This window comes from Diabrotica virgifera, chromosome 5 (genome assembly GCF_917563875.1).
Source record: "Diabrotica virgifera virgifera chromosome 5, PGI_DIABVI_V3a".
NCBI classification, from domain to species: domain Eukaryota; kingdom Metazoa; phylum Arthropoda; class Insecta; order Coleoptera; family Chrysomelidae; genus Diabrotica; species Diabrotica virgifera.
Window position 1 is genome coordinate 53,386,238 of NC_065447.1, and position 27,168 is coordinate 53,413,405.

The window sequence follows — 27,168 nt, forward strand, 5'->3', positions numbered from 1 at the left end:
ATATGGTGATGAAGTAGTGTGCCTTATACACAAAAATGAAGAAAGATTCGGGATCCTAGAGAGAAAAATCATTCGGAGGATAGACAAACCACTAAACTTAGGTAATAATTAATATATATAAAACTGATAAACTACGACGTAAGAGAACTTTTAAAGGAGAAGACGTCTTCAAATTTATCAAAGCGCAGATACTCAGATGGATGTGACATATTAGAAAGGAGAAGCCCAGAAGCAGTTATCAAGGAAACCACCAAATGGGAGACCAGGATCAGGCAGATCACGAGGAAGACCGAAAACGAGATGGACGAACCGAGAACGGATAACTCTGGATCTTAAGAAGGTGGGAGTTAGAGAATACATAGACATAAGCAAAAACAGGAATACTGTAGAAGACGTCAAGTCAGAAAACCAATTATAAAAAAAATTGGAAGAGCTCAAAGAGTGTATATGCCATGGTGATAATGATATTTTATTAAGTAAATATAAATTATTTGGGTGAAGTAATGGTTTACTTTACGAAGACATACATATTTCTTCTTTTGTTAGCCCCTTTTTGGTTTTCCTAGGGCGTAAAATGATCATCAAAATTTATTTTGGTGCGAACCACTTTAAGTTTTTTATTTTATGGTATTCTAAATAACTTTTCCTGGTGTTGTTTTTTATATTTTTAAATTCTTTATACAATTTTAAAACCCAGTCTTACTTTTGCATATAAATATTCTGTTAATAACCAGTGGCGTAGCTGACAGGCCCGCAGGGCCGTTACGAGGGCCCCTTAAAGCCTTCAAGCTTAATACTTACTTTCTTTAAATTGGGGACCAAAACATAATTATTTTCCTGATAAGCATCAAAATAGGGAATTTGGAAGATAGTAATGAAATGGGTAATTGACGTAACTCTTACTCTTTCCGGGTGCAATTTAGTATTTCGTGCACATGTTGGTAGTTTAGATGAAAAGGAATTCCAAAAAGGTAATTTTTTGTCGGTATTTCTTTTACTAGCTAAATATGATCCTCTTTTAGCTAAATTAATCAATAGAAGCAATAACTTAAAAACAAATTGCTTGAGCCCCCAAGTACAAAAGGAAGTTATAAATTTGCTGGCTCAAGAAACTGAAAATAAATTGATTAATTTAATAAAAAAAAGTTGTTTTTATTCAATAATTTTTAGTACCACTCAAGATATTTCAAAACATGCTTAGTTTATTTTTCGGTATGCAAAATAATTGATGAAAATAATTTTCAATGAAAATATATGAAAATAATTTACCTTTCAAAGCAGAAGTTGTTGAAAGTTTTTTGGGATTAATTCGCATATAAGACCAAAGCGCTGAAGGTCTTGTAAATGAAATTTTAAAATTTATACAATCAAAGCACCTTTCCGTACACAACAGCAGAGGAAAGGGTTATGATGGGTCAAGCGTTATGAGTGATGTATACTCAGGCGTACAAAGGCGCATAACTGACATTGAAAAAACATCTTCCCATTTTCATTGTGCATCCCATTATCTGAACCTAGTGTTGAATGATGCCGTTGCTGGTGTACAGGAGTTGGTTTTTCTTACGATATAATTAAGAGATTATATGATTTTTTAGGGCAAGTATTAAAAGATGGGATCTAATATGTATTATTACGACTTTAGACTCATCGAGCTTGTCAACACTTTTAAAAGGTTATGTGAAACCCGGTGGTCATCCAGACATGATGCTGTTATGGCTTTGCGTCGAGCTTTCCGACAAGTAATGAAATCTTTACATAATGCTTTATTAATAATACATTATTAGAGCATATGAATAATTTTGAATTTGCCGTTAACATAACTATTCAATCTAAAATAATTAACTTTATTAATCCAACATCAAAATTTTTGCAATCTGAAACGGCAGCGTTAACGGTCGCCTTTCAACTTTTTGAAAAATCTCGTGATAATCTTCGAGAAATGAGAAATTCGTTTTCCGAAACTTTAGTAGAAGCAGCAGGAATAACAGAATAGTGGGGTATTATATCGGAATTTAAAAGTGAACGAATAAAACGTATAAAAAAATTTACGATGAGCTCAGCTGCCACGAAAAATAGCTTGAAGAAAAAACAGCTTTGAAGTTAATGTTTTCAACGAAAATTTAGATATAATATTGCAACAACTTACTAGTAGGTTTGTCGGATTAAGAGACATGTACAATTTGTACAACGGGTTTTCATGTCTATTCCCAAAAAATCTATTAACATTAACTGATGACAACTTATTAAAGAATTGAAAAATTGTCATACACACATATTTTATTATACTGTTATTAGTTGTCGTTATGTTTAAAATAAGGGGCCCACAAAAATTGCCGCAAGAGGGCCCCTCAATCTTCAGCTACGCCACTGTTAATAACATAAAATACATGTTATTTTTTTAGATAATGAACTGCTTGACAATTCCGCTTTTCTTCCAATTACTACGAGCTATGATTACGACTCACCACTGGACGAATCTGGCCGATACACCCAAAAGTACTACGACATTAAAGATCTACTTGCCAAGTATAATCCAATCAAAACTAAACTTCCCTCTATGCCAGAGCTGAAGCCAAATATTGCGTATCCCCCTATTAATATCACACAACAACTTCCTCTACGTAACGTTCTCACTGATCAACCACCAGTGGTTCTAAACAGTAAAAATGTTATTGCGATGGAAATGTTGGATATTAATAACGGATCTGGGCAGAGCTATGGATACATCGTTTATCGAAAGGAGAATATTGACTTGGAGGCAAACACAGTTCTTAAAATCGAAGGACATGTTTGTGATACCGTCATGGTTCTGGTCAATGGTGTTTTGGTTTCTCCTGAATTTAAATCCAGAGCAGATTTGGATGGATTTGGATTTTGGAGATTGAAAGATTCCACATTGGTACTAAACACAGAACCTGTTAAAAATGCTACTATAGATATCGTCGTAGAAGAGTGGGGTAGAATGCATGGTGGTACTATCTATCAGTATAACCAAACGTTTAAAGGATTATGGCAAGGTAAGTTTAGGTATTTCATAATACTTTAAAATATTTCGTATTTCTTAAATCCCTTTAGAATGGTCATTTTGTCTGCATTCCATTCTTGAACTGTGGGACCAAACAATATCTAAAGCGAACAAACAGCTCATATACAATACCATACTTAGAAATGTAAGCACATATGGAAGTGAAGTTTGGCAAATGAAACAAAGAATAGATAAAATGTTACTAGGAACAGAAATGATCTTCTGGAAAAGAGCAGCAGTTAAATCAAGAAGAGATCGGATACCAAATGAGAGAATATGAGAAATGATTTGAGTCACGTATGTAATAATTGATGACATAAAAAAACAACTCGGCCATGTATAGAGAATGCTAAATAACGACAGGATCCCTAAGCAGATTTTGACGTGGACACCACAAGGAAGAGGGAAAAGAGGAAAGCCACTTTGTACCTACAGGGTGAATATCAAATAAATATCACATCTGACGCAGTTTCTACTTTTTCTTTAAGTTGACTTGTGTTAAAAGTATGACACTTTCAAAAAATAGTATGCCGTTTTAGGACAGCCTCCCCTACATTTAAACATAAAGAAAGAAACAAATATAATTTGGGGGGAAAGGGGGAGGGGGAAAGCCAGCTTTTGATTTTATTTGATTCAGAGTTGGACCACCATCTCCAGATAGCTATTTCTGCCTCCTAGGCGTTATCAATGGAGCCATGTAGTCACAACTCTGAACCAAATACCAACAGACTGCCTTATTTAAGAGGATGGGTACGTACTTTCGGCTGCAATCCTATTCAAATGGGGATTCGTTTTTTTTTGAATCCTAAGAAAACTAATAGGTATGTTTGAAAAATTTAAACGCAGCCGAAAGTCCCTGAGAACTTCTATATTGTTTATTTTAATAAGTTACAGGGGTGAAAAACTAAGAGAAAATTTAGTGTGATTTTTAATTTTAAATATCTCATTCAAAATAAACTTTTTATTTATTCTAAGGGACTTTCGGCCCTCGGTAGTAATTTAGTCTATCATTCAGCGTTTAAATTTTTCAAAAATATTTATTGTTTTTTCAGGATTCGAAAAAAATGAACACAATGTCGGTCGTAATATTTTCCAAATCTATCTTTGTCTTACAAGGCACTTAGTCGAATAGAATATTGTCAGCATATATTGTCAGTTAGACAGTGACAATCAGTGACCATTTTAAGTATTTGGCATGGGATCGGGAATATTTTGAGTTGTTCATTAAATAATATTGATATACAGGGTGATTGATTAGTAGGGTAAAGCTCAATAGCTCCGCTATAGTAATAGATAACAATAAAAGTTAATAACAAAAATTTTAGCCACCTTTGAGCTTCACATTACAAAATTAGTTAAAATGTTACAGGGTATTCGATAACACAGTGGCAGACCTAATTTACGTTTTTTTTAATGGAACACCCGATATTTTATTTTATATTCAAAATCCTGTTAACTTCTCCACCACAAAAATATAAAGGTTTGTAATGTTATACAGGGTATTTACAAAGTTATAACCAATTTTATATGAAAATCGTAACAAGTTCAACTCCCTGTATAAATAAAAATAAGCAAAACAACAATGGTTTAATTATGCCATATTTTTTAAACTATTGTCAAAATTTTCAAGAATGGTCGGTATTGCTAGTTTTCTTTATATTAAATACAGGGTGAGTCAAAACGCAAGTACATTATTTTCTCAGTAATGTTAAATGAAACACCCTGTATTTTATATCATTATTGAAAAGTAACAATAACGTACTTTAATTTTTATATAACATTCCCTATGCCCAAATTTATTAGTTTTCGAGATATTTTCATTTTTCAGAGAGGTGTTTAAATTTATCTAAATTTTAAGTAAGCCATGACTGAATTGACAATTGAAATTTACCGATTATCAATCCGGTAATCAATGTAACACTGTAGCCAGTACCGGCGCTAGGGTATAAGGCGCCCGCCTGAAAAGAGGCATAGGCGCCCTTCGGTATCTTTTAAATAAGTATTTTGTATAGCACCGGAGAAAAAAAGCTCATTTTGGCGCCCCCCAAACAGGGGCGCCCGCCTGCAGTGCATCCCTTGCGGGCCCGTTATCGCCGGCCCTGACTGTAGCAAATAAAGAAATAAAAATAATTTATTAGTAATACCTACATTTTACAAACAAAAACACAACCATTATATGCAACATTTTTGAAACAATTAAAAACTATCTCTTTATGTAAATGCAACAAATAAACAAAGAAAATTAGTAATAAATTCTACCAAAAACACACAAACACAAAATACAATATTTTGTGAAGATAATTGAACACTACTTTTGTATGTAAAGGTAACAATATAACAAATAAAGAACGAAACATAATTTATCAGTAATACAGTTTTCAAAAAAACATGTTTGAAAAAATTAGAAGCTACTTTTAATAAAATATTTTTAATATTTAATTACATAAGGTGTTCAAAATTATCTCATAACACATTTATGTACGCCTAAAAACGATCATTGAATGAGCTCCTTACTCTACGGAGCATTTGTAAATTAACACATCGAGATACACTTTGTATTCTATTTTTCATCTCATCCCTTGTTGTTGGAGATATTTTATAAACTTCATTATTAACGTAACCCCAAAAAAATCAGTCCAGTTTATTAAATTCTGGTTATTTGGGTGGCCACGCTACTGGTCCATTGAAAAATGAAAATATCTCGAAAACTAATAAATTTAGACATAGGGAATGTTATCTAAAAATTAAATTACGGTAATGGTACTTTTCAATAGTGATATAAAATACAGGGTGTTCCATTTAAAATTACTGAGAAAATAATGTACTTGCGTTTTGACTCACCCTGTATTTGATATAAAGAAAATTAGCAATATCGACCATTCTTGAAAATTTTGACAATAGGTTAAAAAATACGGCATAATTAAACAATTGTTGTTTTGCTTATTTTTATTTATACAGGGAGTTGAACTTGTTACGATTTTCATATAAAATTGGTTATAACTTTGTAAATACCCTGTATAACATAACAAACCTTTATATTTTTGTGATGGAGAAGTTAACAGGATTTATAAAATGTAGGGTGTTCCATTTAAAAAAAACATATGTTTGGTCTGCCACTGTGTTATCGAACACCCTGTAACATTCTAACTAATTTTGTAATATGAAGCTCAAAGGTGGCTAAAATTTTTGTTATTAACTTTTATTGCTATATATTACTATAGCGGAGCAATTGAGCTTTACCCTACTAATCAATCACCCTGTATAGTGTATTTGATAAATAATTGATTTAAGACGTGAACTTAATAAAAGTTATTTATTGTGTATTTATTAACTAAATTAATAATTTTCAAGTTTACAAACAACAGTTATCCAAGAACATTCAAAAGCCATCTCCTTAACTTAATGATGACATTTTCAAGTAGAATGACATTCTAGTAATGTTTACATATCCATAATAGTGTGAATTTTACTACACGTAATTTGCCGTGTAAAGATAGAGAAAGTAGGGATAGTCGTAAAATATTTGCGACTTATGTACCCATGGCCTCAAGAGAAATTACCGCGAATGTAATAATTCCATTTTTGAGACGCAAATCAGCGACATCTCTCGTAAAACGAGGAAGACGAAAAGCCCCAGATACAAAGTTTACGATAATTAAATATCTGAATTAAAAATAATAAACAATATTTTAAATCTAAGACTTTTCGGTTAAAGAAACTGCTTTCTGGTTGTGTTCTAAATCTCCGGCTTTTAAAATTTATAAGCAACTATAATTTGATTATTCTTCTTCTTGATGTGCCTATCATCATGACAATCTTTATTTTATCTGCAGCAGCGTAAAAAGCTACACAGATATTGTATTGAACCGGGTTCTGAGGTTCTTTAACCTGGATGTTCTTCTTCTTCCTGGACCTCGTTTTCCAAATATTTTTGCTTACTTGTGGGAAATCATACACGGTGAGTCATGAGGAACTGTACATATCCTACCTCGTATAAAGGCCCCTCTGGGGAATAACAAATGACCATTAAAAAGTATCTGCTCCGATTGTTTAATAATATACAGGGCGAGTTTCGAATTTTGACAGAAATTTGTATTCGTCATAATTTTTGAACGGTCAGATCGATGTGTCTCTTATTCTGGTCAATCGTTACACTATTACCACCCAATCAACTGATTTATTAAAACTAAAAAAAGTCAGGTCCGGCTTTAAAAAATTAGTTCGTTTGGGTCTTAAAAAAAATTTCACCCTGTATACGCTTTTTGAAAACTCTAATATGAATTTTACAAATTAGACAAATAGGCAATTAAAATGGCATATTTATTTTTTCCCCACACGATTCCTTAAATTTTTATAAAAAAATCAAATTTGACTATAAATTAAAAGTTTGGTAAAGTGAACCATAGATTTAAAAAAATTAACTTTTATTACAAAAATTTATTTTTTTTAAACAAATATTTAATTTATGTTACCACCCAATCAACTGATTTATTCTAACTAGAAAAAAATCAGGTCCGGCTTTAAAATAATAGTTCGTTTGGGTCTTAGAAAAAATTTCACCCTGTATACGCTTTTTGAAAACTCTAATTAGAATTTTACAAATTAGATAAATAGGCAATTAAATTGGCATAATATTTATTTTTTCCCCACACGATTACTTAATTTTTTATTAAAAAATAAAATTTGTCGAAATCGCAATTTTACCATAAAAATAAAAAAATTAAACAACGTTTTTCTTAAAATTAAAAGTTTCACCATTTTTTTTTTCTATAACACGTCTAGATCTAAAACTCCCCATAACACTTCTCTTTGGACTCTATATAGGGCCGTCAATGAGGGTATGTGGCTCCGAATTCTATTCTACTATATCGATTTACGTGATATTTTCATAGTAAGTAGGGAATAGCCCAAGAAACAAAGTCTATCCTATGCCGATGTGTGCTTTTGCCTTGGGGGCGGTTCCCACCCCTTCTCGGGGGTGGAAAATTTCTTGCTTAAATAACTACGGAAGTTGCTAGAGAACCTAATACTAAGCAAAAACTGTTCTATAATTTTTTTTCGAAAACTCAATACTTGTTGAGTTATTTTGGTTGAAAATTGGCCATTTTCATTAAAACATAACACCTTTTCAAACGGTTTTTTGCGAATACCTTAAAAACCATGCATCTAACTAAAAAAATTATATAAAATATTTTTGTAGCTTATAAAATAACAAAGAGATTCATTCCTTTATGAATCTCCTAGTTATAACACAAAAAGAGATATGGTAAGTGAAAAAAACTTGTTTTCTTGGTGCATGCTCAAATCAGTGTATTTAACTTGAAATAACAGAGAAACGGTCGATTTTAGGTGTATAATGCTACCAATAACTTTTGTTGTGCTTGAAAAGACCTTTGAAATAAGCAATATTAAATGTCGATTACATTCAAACTGTTGGGCGGGTTTAAAATGAATGGTTTTTGAAAAAAATAAGATCAAATTATTGAGCGCATTTTTAAATTTTCTTAAAATTCTTCCTTTTCCTCCATGTAACTCGAAAATGATAAGAGATGCCAAAAAAAGATACCATACAAAAATGAAGGTTTCTTCTAAATAAACATTTTGATTTTATTTTTTATAACAGTATCTCTTATCATTTTCAAGTTACATGGAGAAAAAGAAGATTTTTAAGAGAATTTAAATATGCGCTCTACCTATAATTTGATCTTATTTTTTTTTCAAAAACCATTCATTTTAAACCCGCTCAACTTTTTGAACATAAAAGTGACACTGTAGTAAAATGTATTGTAGAAGGAAAACGATGCATTTAAATTATTGTGGGTGAGGGGTTAAATATTCTTCTCAATTTTTTTCTTAAAATTCGTTAGTCATCAATTTTTTGCAGTATATCTCGCTTAGTTTGAATGTAATCGACATTTAATATTGCTTATTTGAAAAGACTTTTCAAGCAGAATAAAAGGTATTGGTAGCATTGTATACATAAAATCGACCGTTTCTCTGTTATTTCAAGTTGAATACACTGCTTTGAGCATGCACCAAAAAAACAAACTCTTTTTACCTACCATATCTCTTTTTGTGTTATAACTATAGTTGATTTTTTAACCAAGAGGAGTAAACTAAAAGGACAGATTCACACCCAGGAAAGTTACTAGAAAAGTCACCAAATTGATCTTTTTTTTTCGTTGATCATATCATCTTTCGATGATAATCCCTACATATTATATTATACTAACACATTGCTAAAGAGTTCTAAAAACAACTGTTTTTATATAAAAGTAGACTAAAAATCTAAAAATTAAAGGAATAATGCAGAAAACACAAAAAATCGCCGATATACTTAATTAACCTATAAAATGACAGAAGTGCCAAAATTTCATAAATGTCATTAGTGTCAAAATTTAATAACAGTGGAGTAAACTTGCCTGTGGTTGGACCAATTAGAAACAAGCATTACGGCGCGGTAAATTTGAATCACTCCTCTTGGTTAAAAAACAAACAATAGAAGATTGAAGAAGGAACGAATCTCTTTGTTTTTTATGAGCTACAAAAATGTTTTATATAATTTTTTTAGTTAGATGCATTGTTTTTAAGGTATTCGCAAAAAATCGTTTGAAAAGGTGTTATATTTCAATGAAAATGGCCAATTTTCAACCACGAATAACTCAAAAAGTATTGAGTTTTCGAAAAAAAAATTATAGAACAGTTTTTGATTAGAATTGGGTTCTCTAGCAACTTCCGTAGTTGTTTAACCAAAAAATTTTCCACCCCCGAGAAGGGGTGGGAACCGTCCCCAAGACAAAAGCACACATCGGTATAGGGTAGACTTTGAATAAGGAGATATTTTCAGGCTATTCCTAAAATTTCATTAAAATCCATGCAGTAGGATAGAATTCGGAGGTAATAACCTGTTCTTGCTCTCATTGACTGCCCTAATAGTTTAACATAGACGTGATTAAATAGATAAATTTTAAATTTTTTCATTTAATTTTTGCGATTTAACTTTGCAATTCACGAATCTGCACCTTCTATTTTTAAAAATTCATAACTTTTACGAGAAGAAGACTGAAACTCTACAACAATTTTCATAGTCTTCACAATGGCAAGATATATGTACTGTAAAAATTTCAGAAAAAAAAATATTAAAATGGAACAGAGTTGTAGCGAGTTATACCATGATTTAATTTTTTTTTTCATTTTTAGGTTAAAATTCCGATTTTGACAAATTTGATTTTTAATAAAAAATTAAGTAATCGTGTGGGGAAATGCCATTTTAATTGCCTATTTGTCTAATTTGTAAAATTCATATTAGAGTTTTCAAAAAGCGTATACATTTTTTCTAAGAACCAAACGAACTAATTTTTTAAAGCCGGACCTGTTTTTTTTTCTAGTTTGAATAAATCAGTTGATTGGGTGGTAACATAAATTAAATATTTGTTTAAAAAAATTAATTTTTGTAATAAAAGTTAATTTTTTAAATCTATGGTTCACTTTACCAAACTTTTAATTTATAGTCAAATTTGATTTTTTTTATAAACATTTAAGGAATCTTGTGGGGAAAAATAAATATGCCATTTTAATTGCCTATTTGTCTAATTTGTAAAATTCATATTAGAGTTTTCAAAAAGCGTATACAGGGTTAAATTTTTTCTAAGATTCAAACGAGCTAATTTTTTAAAGCCGGACCTGATTTTTTTCTAGTTTGAATAAATCAGTTGATTATGTGGTAATAGTGTAACGATTGACCAAAATAAGAGACACATCGATCTGACCGTTCAAAAATTATGAGGAATACAAATTTCTGTCAAAATGCGAAATTTTCCCTGTATATTATTAAACAATGGGAGCAGACACTTTTTAATGGTCATTTGTTATTCCCCATAGGAGCCTCTATACGAGGTAGCAGGTAGGAGTATGTACAGTTCCTCATGACTCACCCTGTATATGGATTCATTTCGCATAATGTGTCCAAACTATTTGAACTTTCGAGATGTGATGGTGGTTAGTACCTCTCAGTTCTTCTTTATTGTTCTAAGATATAGCCCAGTCGGGATAGCATTTGACCTTGCATTAGGAGCTGCCCCAAATTTTATTTTTCTAATCTTTAGGGAGGGTCAATATTAGTATAAATTTAAAATCTTGACTGAATTCCGCAGTTGCGTTAGCCGCCATCTTGATTTTAAACGAGAACCGTTTTTGCTCAATATCTCAGCCATTTTCAATTTTTTGACAAAAAGTGTAGAAACTGAAATTGTTGAAAATACTATTTTCTATAATTTCATATATTATAATTTTTTTCGTGCGGTCGATATTTTCCGAGTTATGAGGGGAAAATAGTGACAGTTGTAGCATAATTATTGAAATTATTAAATTATCTCGTTTATTATTAGTTTTACAACAAATATATACCTTTACAAAAATGAAGATAATTAAATTTTGTACAATTTTGATGCCGTACATTTTTTTGATAAAATCAATATTTAAGGTAGTACGTATGTGGTAAAGGTGCGAGCGTAAGACCTGATTGATTTTGTAGCAATTGTTTTTGTTCAGTATCTCCGCTATTTTCAACTTTTCGACAAAAAGTGTAAGAACTGAAATTGTTGCAATTACGATTTACTACAATTTTTTGAGAGAACCAGTGGCGGGTCTACAAGGGGGGGAAATGGGAAAATTCCCCCCAACAGGGTCCAAAATTAAAAAAAAATTGATGAAACATAACGATATATTAGCTGACATAAAACTTAAAATATAGACAGACAAATTCAACCAATAAAACCTGCTAGTTATTAAATTAAAGGAACTTAATGCATATAATGTCTTTTTATGTCTCTTATATATTTAGTTTGGTTGATGTTTCATTGGAAGTTTCAAAAATTGTATAAAATATAATTCTCTTTATTTTTGTTTATGTACAATTATGTCGTAAAGTTAATTATAAATGAGACAATTCAATAATTATGCTTCCCCTCCGCTTCCATTATTTTCCCCTTAACTCGGAGAATATTGATCGTATAAAAAAATTGTGGAAAATAAATTATAGGAAATTGCATTTCCAACAATTTTCTTTCCCACCATTTATGTCGAAAAGTTGAAAATGGCGGAGATATTAAGCAACAACAGTTCTCATTTAAAATCAATATGGCGGCTAATGCAACCGCGGAATTCAGTCGAGATTTTAAATTTACACTACTATTGATCTCTCCTAAAGGATAGAATTATAAAATTTGGGGCAGCTCGGAAACAAAATTCAATTCAAAAATTATGCTCCCCCCACCACTTTTTACTATTTTCCCATGTAACTCGGAAAATATCAACCGCATGAAAAAAATTGTTAAAAAGAAATTGTAGGAAATTATATTTTGAACAATTTTAGTTGAAAATGGCGTAGATATTGAACAAAAACAATTGCTATAAAATCAATCTGGTCTTACGCTCGCGCCATTACCGCATACGTACTACCTTAAATATTAATTGTAGCAAAAAAATTAAAGAGACCAAAATTGTGTAGAATTTAATTCTCTTCATTTTTGTATAGGTACATATTTGTTGTAAAACTAATAATAAACGAGTTAATTCAATAATTCAATAATTATGCTCCAACTCTCACTATTTTCCCCTCATAACTCGGAAAATATCGACCGCACGAAAAAAATTACAATAAATGAAATTATAGAAAATCGCATTTTCAACAATTTCAGTTTTTACACTTTTTGTTAAAAAATTGAAAATGGCGGAGATATTGAGCAAAAACGGTTCTCGTTTAAAATCAAGATAGCGGCTAACGCAACGGTGGAATTCAGTCGAGATTTTAAATTTTTACTAATATTGACCCTCCCTAAAGATTAGAAAAATAAAATTTGGGGCAGCTCCTAATGCAAGGTTAGGCCTGTTATTCGTCTAACCCGACTGGACTATTATGACCAGGCCAATCAATGGGATTTTAAGAATTCTCCAATATAACCACATGTCAAATGCTTCCAATTTTGTGCACATATCTTCGTTCAAGGTCCACGATTCAGCACCATAAAAAAGGACAGAGAAGACGTAGGATAGCGTTCTTTCTTTTATACCAAGAGAAAGGTTGTATCTCTTGAAAAAGGCCCCCATACGGTTGAAGGTGGATCTAGCTTTTCCGATGCGCACTCATATCTCTTGGTTGTTGGTCCATTCGTCATTTATTATGGTGCCGAGGTAGTTTTAGTGCGTCATTCCTTCTACAGGGTTGATATTAAGAGTTGATAATAATTTGATTACATTATTATTTTTCTTAATTTAAACGATAACAAACCTATACATTGTTATTGATTTTCTTTTTTAGACAATGTATATCTAAATGACCAACAGCTTTTCGACTGGAAGATCGTGCCCTTGGAGTTCAAGAAAGCATGGAACAATGCATTAACCTCTTGGCAGACACCAACCTCCAGTTCTGGTCCGGCCTTATATCTTGCTTCATTAATCCTGGACTCGGATATCAGAGACACTTACATAGACATGAGCAACTGGACAAAAGGTTTAGTGATAGTAAACGGTTTTCCGGTAGGAAAATATTTCAAATTGGGACCTCAACAAGCTATATATTTACCGGCGCCATTTTTACACTCTGGAGAAAATAAAATCATCATTTTTGAACATTTCAGAGCCAGTGGCGAAATAAACTTTGTAGCTGATCCCATTTATGTAACACATTGATACCATTTATTATTTTTCCAAGTGTTTTTTAATAAATAAATAGTACATATTTAAATTTTCTGCCATGACATTTATTTTCCTATAACAATATCTGTCATAAATTTTTGTTACTTCTACGAATATACCCCGATAGTATATATCTTTTCCCGAAAAGATTGGTCATAAATTATACCGCACATTCTGGGGTCAAAAATAGTTCGATTGAACCTAACTTACCTTAGTACAAATGTGCTCATAAAAAAAGTTACAGCCCTTTGAAATTACAAAATGAAAATCGATTTCTTTCAATAAATCGAAAACTATTAGAGATTTTTTATTGAAAACGGACATGTATGATTCTAATGTCAGATACATCTTAAAACAAAATTATAGTGAAATTTGTCCACCCCATAAAAATTTTATGGGGGTTTTGTTCCCTTAAACCCCCCAAACTTTTGTGTACATCCCAATTAATTCATTATTGTGGTACCATTAGTTAAACACACCGTTTTTAAAACTTTTTTGTCTTTCATTATTTTTTCGATAAGCCAGTTTTTATCGAGATGCGGCTTCTTTTTTAATATATTTACATAAACATTTTCTGTGAGTTTTGCTCCTTTAAACCCCCCAAATGTTTGTGTACGTTCCAATTAAATTATTATTGTGGTACCATTAGTTAAACACCGTGTTTTTAAAACTTTTTTGTCTCTTAGTCTTTTTTGATAAGTCACCTTTTATCGAGATGTGGCTTCTTTTTCAAAATACACATAAAAATGTAAATTATAAATAAATTTTCAGATTATTAACAGGTCTCTATAATCGTAAATATTCAAAATATCTCGATAAACACTAGCTTATCGAAAAAGTACTAAGACGCAAAAAAGTTTTAAAAATATTGTTTTTAACTAAGGGTAATACAATATTAATTTAATTCGAACGTACACAAAAGTTTGGGCGGGTTTAAGGGAACAAAACCCCGATAAAATTTTTATGGGGTGCACAAATTTCACTTTAATTTTTTTTTAAGATACTGCTGCCATAAGAATGCCACTTGTCCATTTTCAATAAAAAATCTTGAAGAGTTTTCAAAATATGACAAAAAATCGATTTTCATTTTGTAACTTCAAAGGGCTGTAACTTTTTTTGTGTGCACTATTGTATATAGGTAAGTGAGGTTCAATCAACCTATTTTTGACCCCAGAATCTGTGGTATAATTTATGACCAATCTTTTCGGGACACCCTGTATATACTGAACCACATTATAATGCTAAAGAATACTGAATTTATCAATAAACTGTGACTGAACCATATACTCCGGTCAACTTACACATCCGAGGTTACAAAAATTACCATCAAGCTGAAAATTGGCAGGATTGTTCAAAATACCTTCATAAATGAAATCTAAAAGGTGCTCATAAATCCGACCCGAGCTAAAAAATTTACGCGGTGTCAAAAGTCACCAAATATAGTTTTTAACGATTTTCAGCGAAACGGTAAGTTTTATCATAAAATTAGTTCTACTAAAAAATGTAGATTGGGTAATTATCTATAAAAAATGTCTTAATATTTTTTGTCCTAAGAGCCACCGTTTTTGAGATACAACGATTCAAAAAGTTGTAATCGTCATAATATGCGCACACGTTTCCACACCACCTTTGTGGTAGTGTACTTGGTGCGATTTTTTAACGTGGTTTCCCCAGTAGGCCTATTCCACGGATCTGTTATGATTCTGTTTAATTTGAAGCTATTGTATAATTGATATTGGCAAGGGTTGAAAATGATAAAAGTTATAAAAAGCGGTATAAATTAAAAAAAAAAGGAAATTTATCCCACTGGTTCATAATTTTCTAATACTTCTGCTTCCTCTTGTCCTTGTTCTTCTTCTTCTTCACCTTCTAGTTTTTCTTCTTCTTCTTCTTGTTCATCCTGGGTGCAAGTAAATTGCCCCAATAATGATACATTGCATGGCTCTTCGGTAGAATCAAATGAATCAATCCTCAATTGTTGGTGATTCAACATTGGAGCACGACTGGTTTTGACAATTAGTGCATGCTACCTAACAAAACAGTCCGACTTTTTTGCAACCACATTTAGCATTACATCCCTTTTTACAGTTGCAAAAAATTGTGTTCAGGAGTTTTTCCGGCGCAGGTGGGAGTAAAGCTTGAATTGGTTCTAATGAACTGTCGACTAATTTTCATCCCCAGTCTTTTGGATGTAGCTGATAACCAAGCCACACTTGAACTTGGTAATACACCCGAAAAAGAGGTTTATGAGCAGCCGCTGAGGTTAGAGAAAGATACTGCACTTGTTTTTTATTTCGAGTATTTTTAAAGAAACATGCATATCGAAACTTATCTAAACACGTAGTTTTTTAGGCGCTCCCTACGTTGAGAGAAGAAATCTAATTCCGTTGGAAATAACTTCTTGTGGAGTTGAATTAGTTTTTTTAAAACTTCAGCACATTCAAGTAAATCTTGTTTTTCAAACATTTTAAAAACAGTTGTTTTACCCCTCCTGAAAAATGCCGATGTCGTATCAGCCAGTTATTGCGTGTAAAAACAGTATATGATTTTGACACTTTGCAAAAGTAGATAAACTTTTCGATGAATATATTATTTCCGATTGGTGTTGAGTTCCTCCAGGTTTTAAAAAAAGATAGTTTTTTCGATTGGAGTTCGAGCAGTGAGTAATACGAGCAAGTTTACATCTTCACCTACAACAGAGTTGTATTTGTTAAATTGAATTGCTCTATGGCTATAAACTTTATGCAAATTTAGTTTATTTACTATTATGCAAATTAGACCGTAATCTTCCTGGGTGGCGAAATCCTTCAGGTAAACGACGTAATGATAATTGAAACAATATTATTATGTGTAATATAAGTTAAGTTAACCGATAGAATATTATGTTTACATGTATTACAGCTTCAGTGATGTATATACGTGGTGTACTAATACATATTATGACGAATAGAACTCTTTCAACTCTTTGAATCGTTGTATCTCAAAAACGGTGGCTCTTAGGAAAAAAAGTATTAAAATATTTTTATAGATAATTATCTAATTTACATTTTTTGTTAGAACTAATTTTATGATAAAACTTACCGTTTCGCTGAAAATCGCTATAAACCATATTTGGTGACCTTTGACCCCGTGTAAATTTTTTAGCTCGCGTCGGATTTATGAGGACTTTTAGATTTCATTTATGATGGTATTTTGAATAATCCTGCGAATTTTGAGCATGATGGTATTCATTGTAACCTCACTCCTATTTTTGAGTCTAACTAGACCGGTCTATATTTAAAAATAATCTAACTTCATCTTTACCAAATATCACTATTTCATTAAGAATCCTCACTTGTCCTGTGTATCTTGTTTCTGGTGAGAGATAATTTTCAAAATTTAAGTTATTTAAAACTTATTTTAGGTTTACTATGATAGCACAGGAAACGAGTATCTGGTTTGGACATAAAATTGACCTTTAAGATACTGCAAAAGTATCTGCTGCAGTCAAATCTATAAAAACACCCATTTAATGCAAGTTAGAGTTACGGTATCCATTTTTAGATTTAACTATTCTATTACTGTTTTATAATTAACTATTTTTAATGGGAATAAGCCACAATTTTATTAAAAAAATGATTTTATTAACAATAGACTAGGTTTTCACTCTAATGGCATATAAAACAACATAATGTTGCTCTACATCCTACCAGACTGAAAACAATGGGAACCTTCTCTGGTTGAAATTGAAATGGTTATTCATTTTTGATTTTATTAACGTTTCGACGTCCAAATCGGATGCCCTTGTCAAAATACAAAAAATATTAATAAATAAACAAAAATGTTGTTGCTTAGTAAACAATTCTTCTAATAATTTATTTAATCTGTTTTGTTTATTTTTTTGGCCATCAGTAAATCAGTTACATCAGTAAAATAAAATTTAGGTTCTTGCAATGTCTATTGTTTTATTACGAGTAAAAAATAACGAAATATAGATTTATTTCATAATTGAATATAATGGATTTAAAGGGCTTTATAATATGTCACGCACGCGAGCGCCGGCTGCTGAGGTCTTGCCTATTACATAGATAAATTATAAACCGGCTTAATACTATATACAGTCGGAAAAATGAAAGAATACCCATGAACGAACATATAAAACACGCTGTATTTTCCTGTCACCGTGTCACAAAGAAAACTGCCCAGTGCAAGTACATGTAACAATAATTATTACATGTACTTGCGCTGGCCAATTTTTTGTCTGACACGGTGACAGGAAAATACAGCGTGTTTTATAATATGTTCGTCCATGGGTATTCTTTCATTTTCCCTACTGTACCTATGTGTATGCAATATATGGGATACAATAAATAAGCAAAAGTAGAAAACAATTGATATATAACACACCATGATTAAAAATATTTGTACAAAAATGTTCTTTATTAAAATACTGAATAAAAAATAATAAGTATGTAATATTAAACAATAAAATTTTTGGTTTCGGTTTCTGAATTCGAGGTTCCAACACATGATAACATTACTGCCATTTGCTGCGACATCCTTTGTGACATCCTTCGCATATAATCCGGCATAGTTTGCTGTGCTTTGGTTGCAATAAGTTCCAGAACATCTTTCTGGTAGAGCTTACGTGACTTCTTACGCTCGTCTTCAGTGACGGGCTTGTCATCCAGGTGGACTAACTTTGGGAAAAGGGACAAGAGAAATAATCTAAAATAAATCATTTAATTATTGTTAATTGTTAAATATATAGAATGTCTGAATTAGATATGTCTGTATCTTAAAATGGACATGACCGCTCAAACAGTAGAATGTCTTACTATCACGCAAAAGATTTAACAAACTTCTAGATATATTTTAAGGTCCCTGGTCGACTCATTCTGAATAAAATAGTTTTACCATTTTATGTATGGCAGTAAGCAATATTTTAACTGAAGTATTGGTTTTCAGAAAGCTGAGGGAACTTGCACATAAAAATATTTTTTCCACCTACCTCTACCGAAAGTATACTTTTCCGGACCTAATTGTAGGGAGCAAAGTTGTACTTTTCCTCCCTAGGGAGGAAAAGTAAAAGTGACGTCATGATATTTCATTCATGAAATATAACTTATTGACGCCCTGTACAATATCTATTTGCTATTACGTAAGTATCTATACATTTTAACGTTTATTTAAAAACACTCTCTATTTTGCAGAATGGTAAAAAACAGTAAATTGTTATTCTGATTTAACAATGTTTACAATAATAATTTGAATTATATTTGACAGATGACAGTTATATTGTACCTACTTGTTAGTTTTAGTTCTAATAAATTTTGTTGGTTAGTTACATAAATAAGTTAAGTAAAAATGAAAAAATTACGTGTTATTTGAGGAGGAAAAACCATATGTATAACATGGGAGTAAAGTGCCTTTTCCTCCCTTGAATGATTACTGCCCTCCGCTACGCGTAGGGCAGTAAACTTCATTCTCGGGAGAAAAAGTAGCACTTTCCTCCCTTGTTATACAAATAGCTATTGCATAAAATTGTTAATTTATGTTTAAAAATGATAAATTCAAAATATTACGTCTTAACAATTAATAGTGTACGTACAACAACTGGGCCCGGATTACGTACACTCGATACGCATCGTATCCGCCATGTTTTCCCATAGCGCCTTACGGGAAAACATGGCGGATACGATGCGTATCGAGTGTACGTAATCCCTATGCTGATTATAATTCCGCTCCCGAAATTACCGTTTCAAACAACTTTAAAAGCGCGCGCTTGGGTCTGACGTCACCAACCATGATATTTACTACGTTCTCGTTCTGTTCTCGTTTGGCTACTGCCTAGTGCCAGACGTGCACTCTGCAGATAATATCTCGTAAAGATTTTCATGCATTCATAATATTATTTTTAATTTAGGGAAATACATTTTTATTTTACAACATAGGTATCTCAAATGCCAAATTATATTATAAAGTTTGAACAAATTTAAATACCTACATTAATATCATATTTCTTAAAAAATGTAAGTACATAGATACTACTAAAAAATTACTTATAAAAAGAAAAAAAGAATGTTTTATTATAATATATAAATATATATTTAGTTTAAAATATGAATTTCATTCTCACATAAAGAAATAAAAAATATTTTATGGATGAAACTTTATTTCATCAAATTTTTATTCCATTTATTTTTAATAATTATCAGATCCAAATAGATGCGGGAAAATATTTACACTCCAAAAGTCTTGTGCTATACTAATCAAACTGTCGATAAGATCTGCGTCCTATTCTATCCAAATATAAGTAAATTTTGAGTTATTTTTTAAGTGTGTATCTGGTACGCAAAATCAACACTTTTTTTTTAATAGAAACATTATTTGCAACTGTACTTTTGCATTGTACATTGTAACATTAACATTGGTTATTTGGTTGTCTATTGGTTATTAAATGTTCCAAATATATGTACTTCTCGTCGTAATATTTTGTAATAAACAAAACTAAAACCTATAATTTATAAATATTTTAAATTCATAACAAAGAAGAAAGAAAATAAAAATAACTTAAAAATAAACAAAACTTTTAGTAATAAAAGTCAGAGTAACTAAAAACTATTGTTATAAACAATTTAAACGTGTTTATTAATAATACTTATAATAGGTACCTACTTATTTGCCTTCTCGCATTTCTCCAATAGAATAACTTTCACTGCTTTTTATAAAATTTGCCACCATGAAGAAATCAACTATTGTAGATTGTCAGATTACCTTTTTGAAAAACCTTAGTCAGTCATATTATACATTTAAAAACACTACTTTATAAAGTAGCACTCAAAATGATCAATTTCAGTTTGAAACTAAATATACTCATTATGGAACTATACAAGAACACAAATACCTTGGAATTTCCAATTAAATAATATGATTAAAATGGAATTAATACAATCCCCAAAACAACCTTTTTTGAACTTTTATTTACAATCAACTTCTACATGAGAGTTTTAAGTAAATGTGAATGAATTTGTAAATAATTTCGAAATATCCTAGCGGCTTTGTTGTCGACTCATAGAAATCTAGCAGGTAGACGTGAGTCGTGACGTCAGACCCGTTTACGCGCCTCTGAAGAAATTTGAATTTTATAGCTTTTTCAATGTCTCGTAATAAGCCTATGGGTTAACAATATTTGTTTTTTTGCATGCATGCGTTTTATGATCATGTTACCTTATATTTTTTAATATTATTTTAATATTTAAAAATATATGTAAGTTCCCTATTGGTGCAGCATTCGCTATAGACGAGGGCATTTGGCCCAAAATAAATAAATTTTTAAATATAGCACCTAGAGACTTGTAGTCTTTTGCATTATGTTCAAAATGACGTCAGGAAAAAAGTCTACTATTCAAAATTGGGTGGAAATGCATAATTGCACTGTAAAGTGCATAAAATGTATCCAAAATTGCATAAATATAAAATTAAAGTGAAAATCAGTATACTAAGGAACAAAATTTATTACTTTAGGGGTTTTTTGGGGTCACTGAATACGATTACGCCATCAGAACTGGCCTCCGGATCACCGGGTGTCCAAGGTCAGTGCAAGAGACGTCATCTTCTGGAGTTTCGATGGTTTTCGGCATTAAATCGATGCAAACGGATTACTCACGGGTTTTAGGGGTCACTAAGTACTGATGTGCCATCAGAATTGACCTCCGGAGTACCTGGTGCCCAGGGTCGCTACTAAGGCACGTCATCTTCTGGAGTTTCGAGGGATTTCGGCACTAAACTGATGCAACTTGACTATTTGGGGGGTTTTTGAGGTGGTTAAACACGAATATGCTATCAGAACAGACCTCTGGATCACCTGGTGCCCAAGGTCACTACAAGAAACGTCATCTTCTGAAGTTTTGAGGGATTTCGGTTGATGAAAATGGATTACTCGGGAGTTTTTAAAGTCGTTAAACACGAACATGGGATCAAAACAGACCATCGTAGCACCTGATGTCCGCGGTCACTGCAAGGGGCGTCATCCTCTGGGTGGGGTTTTTCGGTAATATGTTGACGCAAGCCGATTATTCATGGGTTTTTGGGGTTGCTGAATACGAATATGCCATCAGAACAGACACCGGAGCAGCTGGTGCCTAGGGCACGCCATCTTCTGGAGTTTCGAAAGTTTTCGGTACTAAATTGATTTAAACGAATTACTCATGGCCTTTTGGAGTTGCTGAATACGAATACACCGTTAGAACACACACTTTAGCACCTGGTGCCTAAGGCACGTTATCTTCTGAGGTTGCGTGAGTTTTCGTTACCAAATTCATGCAAACAAATTAATTTTGGGTTTTTGGCATTGTTAAACACGAGTATGACTTAGATGAAGGATTCTGAAGTATCTAGTGATTACGATGATCAATAATAACGCCAACGCATAATAACATTGTCCTATTAGAATATAGTAAGTCGATCTGGAAATATATAAATTGATAGTATTAGGTATATCATATGTTATTTAGTATAAATTTTATACAGTATGTCCCTGATAAGTTTTATCCATATGGAAAACTTTTTTATTATTAATTTTACGAAAAAAAGTTATTCTTTATAAAAAGCTCTGCATGGTCCAAAACCTAGGATTCAACCATCAGATATCAAATTTTATGAATACTATATGAGGTATGTCAAAGAATATAAATTTCGCTCAGGAGTAAAGTAGCTTTATTTTTCACAATATTGAAAATTGCTATTATGAAAAGTTGTTTGGAATTAAAAACTATATTTTAATGTGCAATTACATCCTTCTAATTGAAAAATTTTTTTTTTGAAAAATTATGGATAACTAACATTATTTTCAGTTATTTCAATTCAGATAACTCTTTTATTATTAATTTTACGAAAAAAAGTAATTCTTAATAAAAAGTTCTGCATGGTCTAAAACCTAAAATACAACCATCTTATATCAAATTTTATCAATTTTATACGAGGTATGTCAAAAAAGATAAATTTAGATCAAATGTAAAGTACTTTTATAGTTCCGAATATTTCAATTAGAAGGATGTAATTACATACTGAAACATAGTTTTTAATTCTAAATAACTTTTCATAATAACAATTTTCGATATTTGAAAAATAAACGTATTTTACTCTTGGGCGAAATTCATATTTTTTGACATACCTCGTATAAAATTGATAAAATTTGACATAAGATGGTTATATTTTAGGTTTTAGACCATGCAGAACTTTTTATTAAGAATCACTTTTTTTCGTAAAATTAATAATAAAAGAGTTATCTGAATTGAAATAACTGAAAATAAATTTAGTTACCCATAATTTTTCAAAAAAAAAAATTTTCAATTAGAAGGATGTAATTGCATACTAGAATACAGTTTTTAATTCCAAACAACTTTTCATAGTAGCAATTTTCAATATTGTGAAAAATAAAGCTTCTTTACTCTTGAGTGAAATTCAAACTTTTTGACATACGTCGTATAATATTCAAAAAAATTGATATTTGATGGTTAAATCTTAGGTTTTCGACCATGCAGAGCTTTTTATGAAGAATAACTTTTTTTCGTAAAATTAATAATAAAAAAGTTTTCCATATGGATACAACTTACAGGGACATACTGTATATACATAAATAAGACAGCACAACCAGGTCCCTTGCAGTGACCACGGTCACCAGGTACTCTGTGGGTCTCTTCTAATGGTCTATTCGTGTTTGGTGACCTCAAAAACCCCCCGAGTAATCCATTTGCATCAATTTTATGCAGAAAACCCTCGACACTCCAGAAGATGACGTGCCTTAGTAGCAATCCTAGGCAACAGGTGCTCCGGAATTAAATTCTGATGACATATTCGTGATTAGCGACCCCAAAAACCCGCAAATAATCCGTTTGAATCAATTTAATACCGAAAGCCCCCGAAACTCCAGAAGATGACGTCCCTTGCAGTGACCTTGGACACCAGGTAATCCGGTGGTCTGATCTGATGGCATATTCGTGTTTAACGACTCAAAAATCCCCGAGTAATCCATTTTCTTTAATTTAATGCCGAAATCTCTCAAACTCCAGAAGAGTAAACCCCTTACAGTGAGCTTGGGCTCCACGTACACAGGGAGTCGGTTTTGATGGCATATTCGTATTTAACGACCTCAAAAACCCGTAAGTAATTCGTTTGAATCAATTTGATACCGAAAGCCCTCGAAACTCCAGAAGATGACGTCCCTTACAGTGGCCTTGGGCACCAGGTGATCCTAAGGTCTGTCCTGATGGCATCTTCGTGTTTAACCACCTAAAAAACCCACCGAGTAGTCCAGTTACATCAATTTAGTGCCGAAATACCTCGAAACTTCAGAAGATGATGTGCCTTTGTAACGACCCTGAGCACCAGATACTCCGGAGGTCAATTCTGATGACATATTCGCGATTAGCGACCGCAAAAACCCGCAAGTAATCCATTTGCAGCAATTTAATACCAAAAGCTCCCGAAACTCCAGAAGATGACGTCCCTTGCAGTGACCTTGTGCACCAGGTGATCCGGTGGTCTGTTCTGATGGCACATATTTAACGACTCAAAAACCCCCCGAGTCGGTGTCGGAAAGTTGGTCGAGAACACTTCGTCGACGGAAAATTAGTCGACAACATTTGGTTGACAAACAGTTGGTCGAATGCACAATTCATCTAATGTACAATTCGTCGACGAACATTTGATCGAATGTATTTTTCGTCGACAAAGATCCAAAGGGAATAATACATGGCGGAAACTCGCCAATATGTAAAGTTAGTTTCTTTGTACCATATCAAAAAAAATTATTTTATAGATTGCCAGTCCTAAGCCTTGGATATAGTGTGAAGGGAAGTTTATTTTCACGATTTCTTTACTTTTTATTATTGATATTGACTGATTATTGCAGTCAAAAACATTGTACGGAAATGCCTCGATTCCCTAACAATTTATTTACCTCAGCATCTCGCATATTTCGTCTTGTCCACAAGTGCCCCCAAATTTGACTTTTCCGGAAATGCCCCGTTCGCAAGTGCGCCGACACCAAAAAGAAAACGGTACAACATCACTAATTAAAATATCGGTTTATATTTGCTGTCTACTCTCCCACCGCAGCCAATTTTTTCATTAAATTTAAAAATAATTAAGATTTAGAAAAAAAAAGAATGTGTGTATACTTTGTACGCACGTAAGAAGTTATACTTATAACAGAATAAAACACACACAAACACATTGAAAAATGCCACAAATGATTTCTGAACAATAATTGTTGGAAAAATTTTAATTAAATAGGTATTTTCTTAAAAAAAATTATATAATAATATACTTACAATCATAAAATGTATAAAAAAAATAAAAAAATAAAAGTTTCTATTGGGGATTGAACCCACGTGCATTGTGTTCAAGTTCCAGCACCTTTGGATATCGGCTGCGGGGACATAATATGCATTATACTGGAAGATAGAGTAACTGAACAACTTGACACTTCCGAATTTAACCACATTAGTTTGATGTCTACGGAATTCAAATATTACAACACAACAAAACAGAACAAGAAAACAATTTAGATGAATAGGTTTATTTTACATTTTCCAAATAGGTTATGTAATTTTTTATTGCGATACTGAAACATGTAAGTACAATTATTATTACGTACCTGTTGCTTTTAAAAACTATTTAAAAAGTCACTACAATTATAAACTTTTTTGTTTCTGTCCTCACAACAATACAACTAATATACAGGGTGAGGCAAATAAAGGGCCTATTAGAAATATCTCGAGAACTAAAGGCAACAGAATCATGAAAATTGGAATAAAGGGGTTTTGAAGGATGATCTATTAAATGAAAATATTTTCATCTCGTTGCAACTTCCGGTTATACCGGAAGTTGCTTATAACTTCGTTTTTTTTTAATGTATATTTTTACATTTTTGGATTCTCTTCGATGTCTTCTTTCTTAAAATATGAGGTTTTGTAATATTATACAGGGTATTTTAAAAGATAATTACGTTTTTTTATTAATTTCGTAGCAAATTTAACACCATGTAGAATTGTAGTAATTTGACATCTAAAACTCTACTTACGTTCAAATTATTTTTAATATACTCTACTATTGTTAAGAATCATTAGTATAGCTAAATTTTTAATTTTAGTATACAGGGTTGGTCGAAACTCGGAATGAGTATTTTCTGAGTTTTCTTAAATGGAACACCCTGTATTTTAGTATTGTAATGAAATGATATTTTATGGTACTTTTTTATTTCTTAAGCATTCCCTATACCTAACTGCTTTAATTTGTGCTTAATTGTTAATCGCATCAACAATCTTAACTACGTAGGTATTTTGATAGCTAAACCATTATTGGTAATTTTAAGGACCAGTCTGGATTAATATGTATTGATTTCTGAAAAATTATTTTTGATTGAGTATTTTCACGGCCAACCTAATAAAATTTTACGTATTTTTTGTTGCAATTAATGTTAGCTTGAATCACCAATAACTCACAAATTAAAGCAGTTAGGTATAGGGAATGCTTAAGAAATAAAAAAGTACTATAAAATATCATTTCACTACAATACAAAAATACAGGGTGTTCTATTTAAGAAAACTCAGAAAATACTCATTCCGAGTTTCGACCAACCCTGTATACTAAAATTAAAAATTTAGCCATACTAATGATTCTTACAATAGTAGAGTATATTAAAAATCATTTGAACGTAAGTAGAGTTTTAGATGTCAAACTACTACAATTCTACAGGGTGTTAATTTTGCTACGAAATTAATAAAAAAACGTAATTATCTTTTAAAATACCCTGTATAATATTACAAAACCTCATATTTTAAGAAAGAAGACATCGAAGAGAATCCAAAAATGTGAAAATATACAGGGTGTCCCATTAAAAAAACGAAGTTATAAGCAACTTCTGGTATAACCGGAAGTTGCAAAGAGATAAAAATATTTTCATTTAATAGATCTTCCTTGAAAACCCCTTCATTACAATTTTCATGATTCTGTTGCCTTTAGTTCTCGAGATATTTCTAATAGGCCAGTTATCTGCCTCACCCTATATTATACATTTGTTTACCTCCATATTGAACAATTATTATTGCCAGATCATTTCAACACCCAAACAGAGCCCGTATAACGACTATTACCATACTGTCGGTGTGCGCATGCGCGCAGATTAATAATAAATAATCACCCTCAATCGCGCCTAAAGAAATATAACTTCAAAAATTAACAAAACCCCAAAAAAAAATAAATTCAAGTATGTATAATACAATATTCCAATTAACAAAATAAAAAGCAATAATCCGTCGTTTGTCAACATACCCTTTATCCTAAAGATAAATAACAGTTTGTCGACGAAAAATCCATTCGACCAAATGTTCGTCGACGAATTGTACATTCGATGAATTGTGCATTCGACCAACTGTTTGTCGACCAAATGTTGTCGACTA

General features: G+C 31.8%; 2 protein-coding genes across 4 annotated transcripts in view; one reads left to right on the top strand and one right to left on the bottom strand.

The window, feature by feature from the left end:
- Positions 1 to 13,772, top strand: part of LOC126885743 (beta-galactosidase-1-like protein 3) — a 34,242-nt gene extending 20,470 nt beyond the window's left edge. Inside the window, exons 5-6 of the mRNA XM_050652521.1 lie at positions 2,403 to 3,017; positions 13,344 to 13,772. Of these exons, the coding sequence (XP_050508478.1) occupies positions 2,403 to 3,017; positions 13,344 to 13,717 (989 nt within the window). The 3' untranslated portion in view covers positions 13,718 to 13,772. The remainder of the gene's footprint in view (positions 1 to 2,402; positions 3,018 to 13,343) is intronic.
- Positions 13,773 to 18,123: 4,351 nt separating this feature from the next.
- The window catches only part of LOC126885744 (leucine-rich melanocyte differentiation-associated protein-like), a 52,710-nt gene continuing 43,665 nt past the window's right edge, over positions 18,124 to 27,168 (bottom strand). For all 3 annotated transcript variants that reach the window (XM_050652524.1, XM_050652522.1, XM_050652523.1), the window contains exon 6: positions 18,124 to 18,430. In XM_050652524.1, coding sequence (XP_050508481.1) covers positions 18,181 to 18,430 — 250 coding nt within the window. In that variant the 3' untranslated portion in view covers positions 18,124 to 18,180. The remainder of the gene's footprint in view (positions 18,431 to 27,168) is intronic.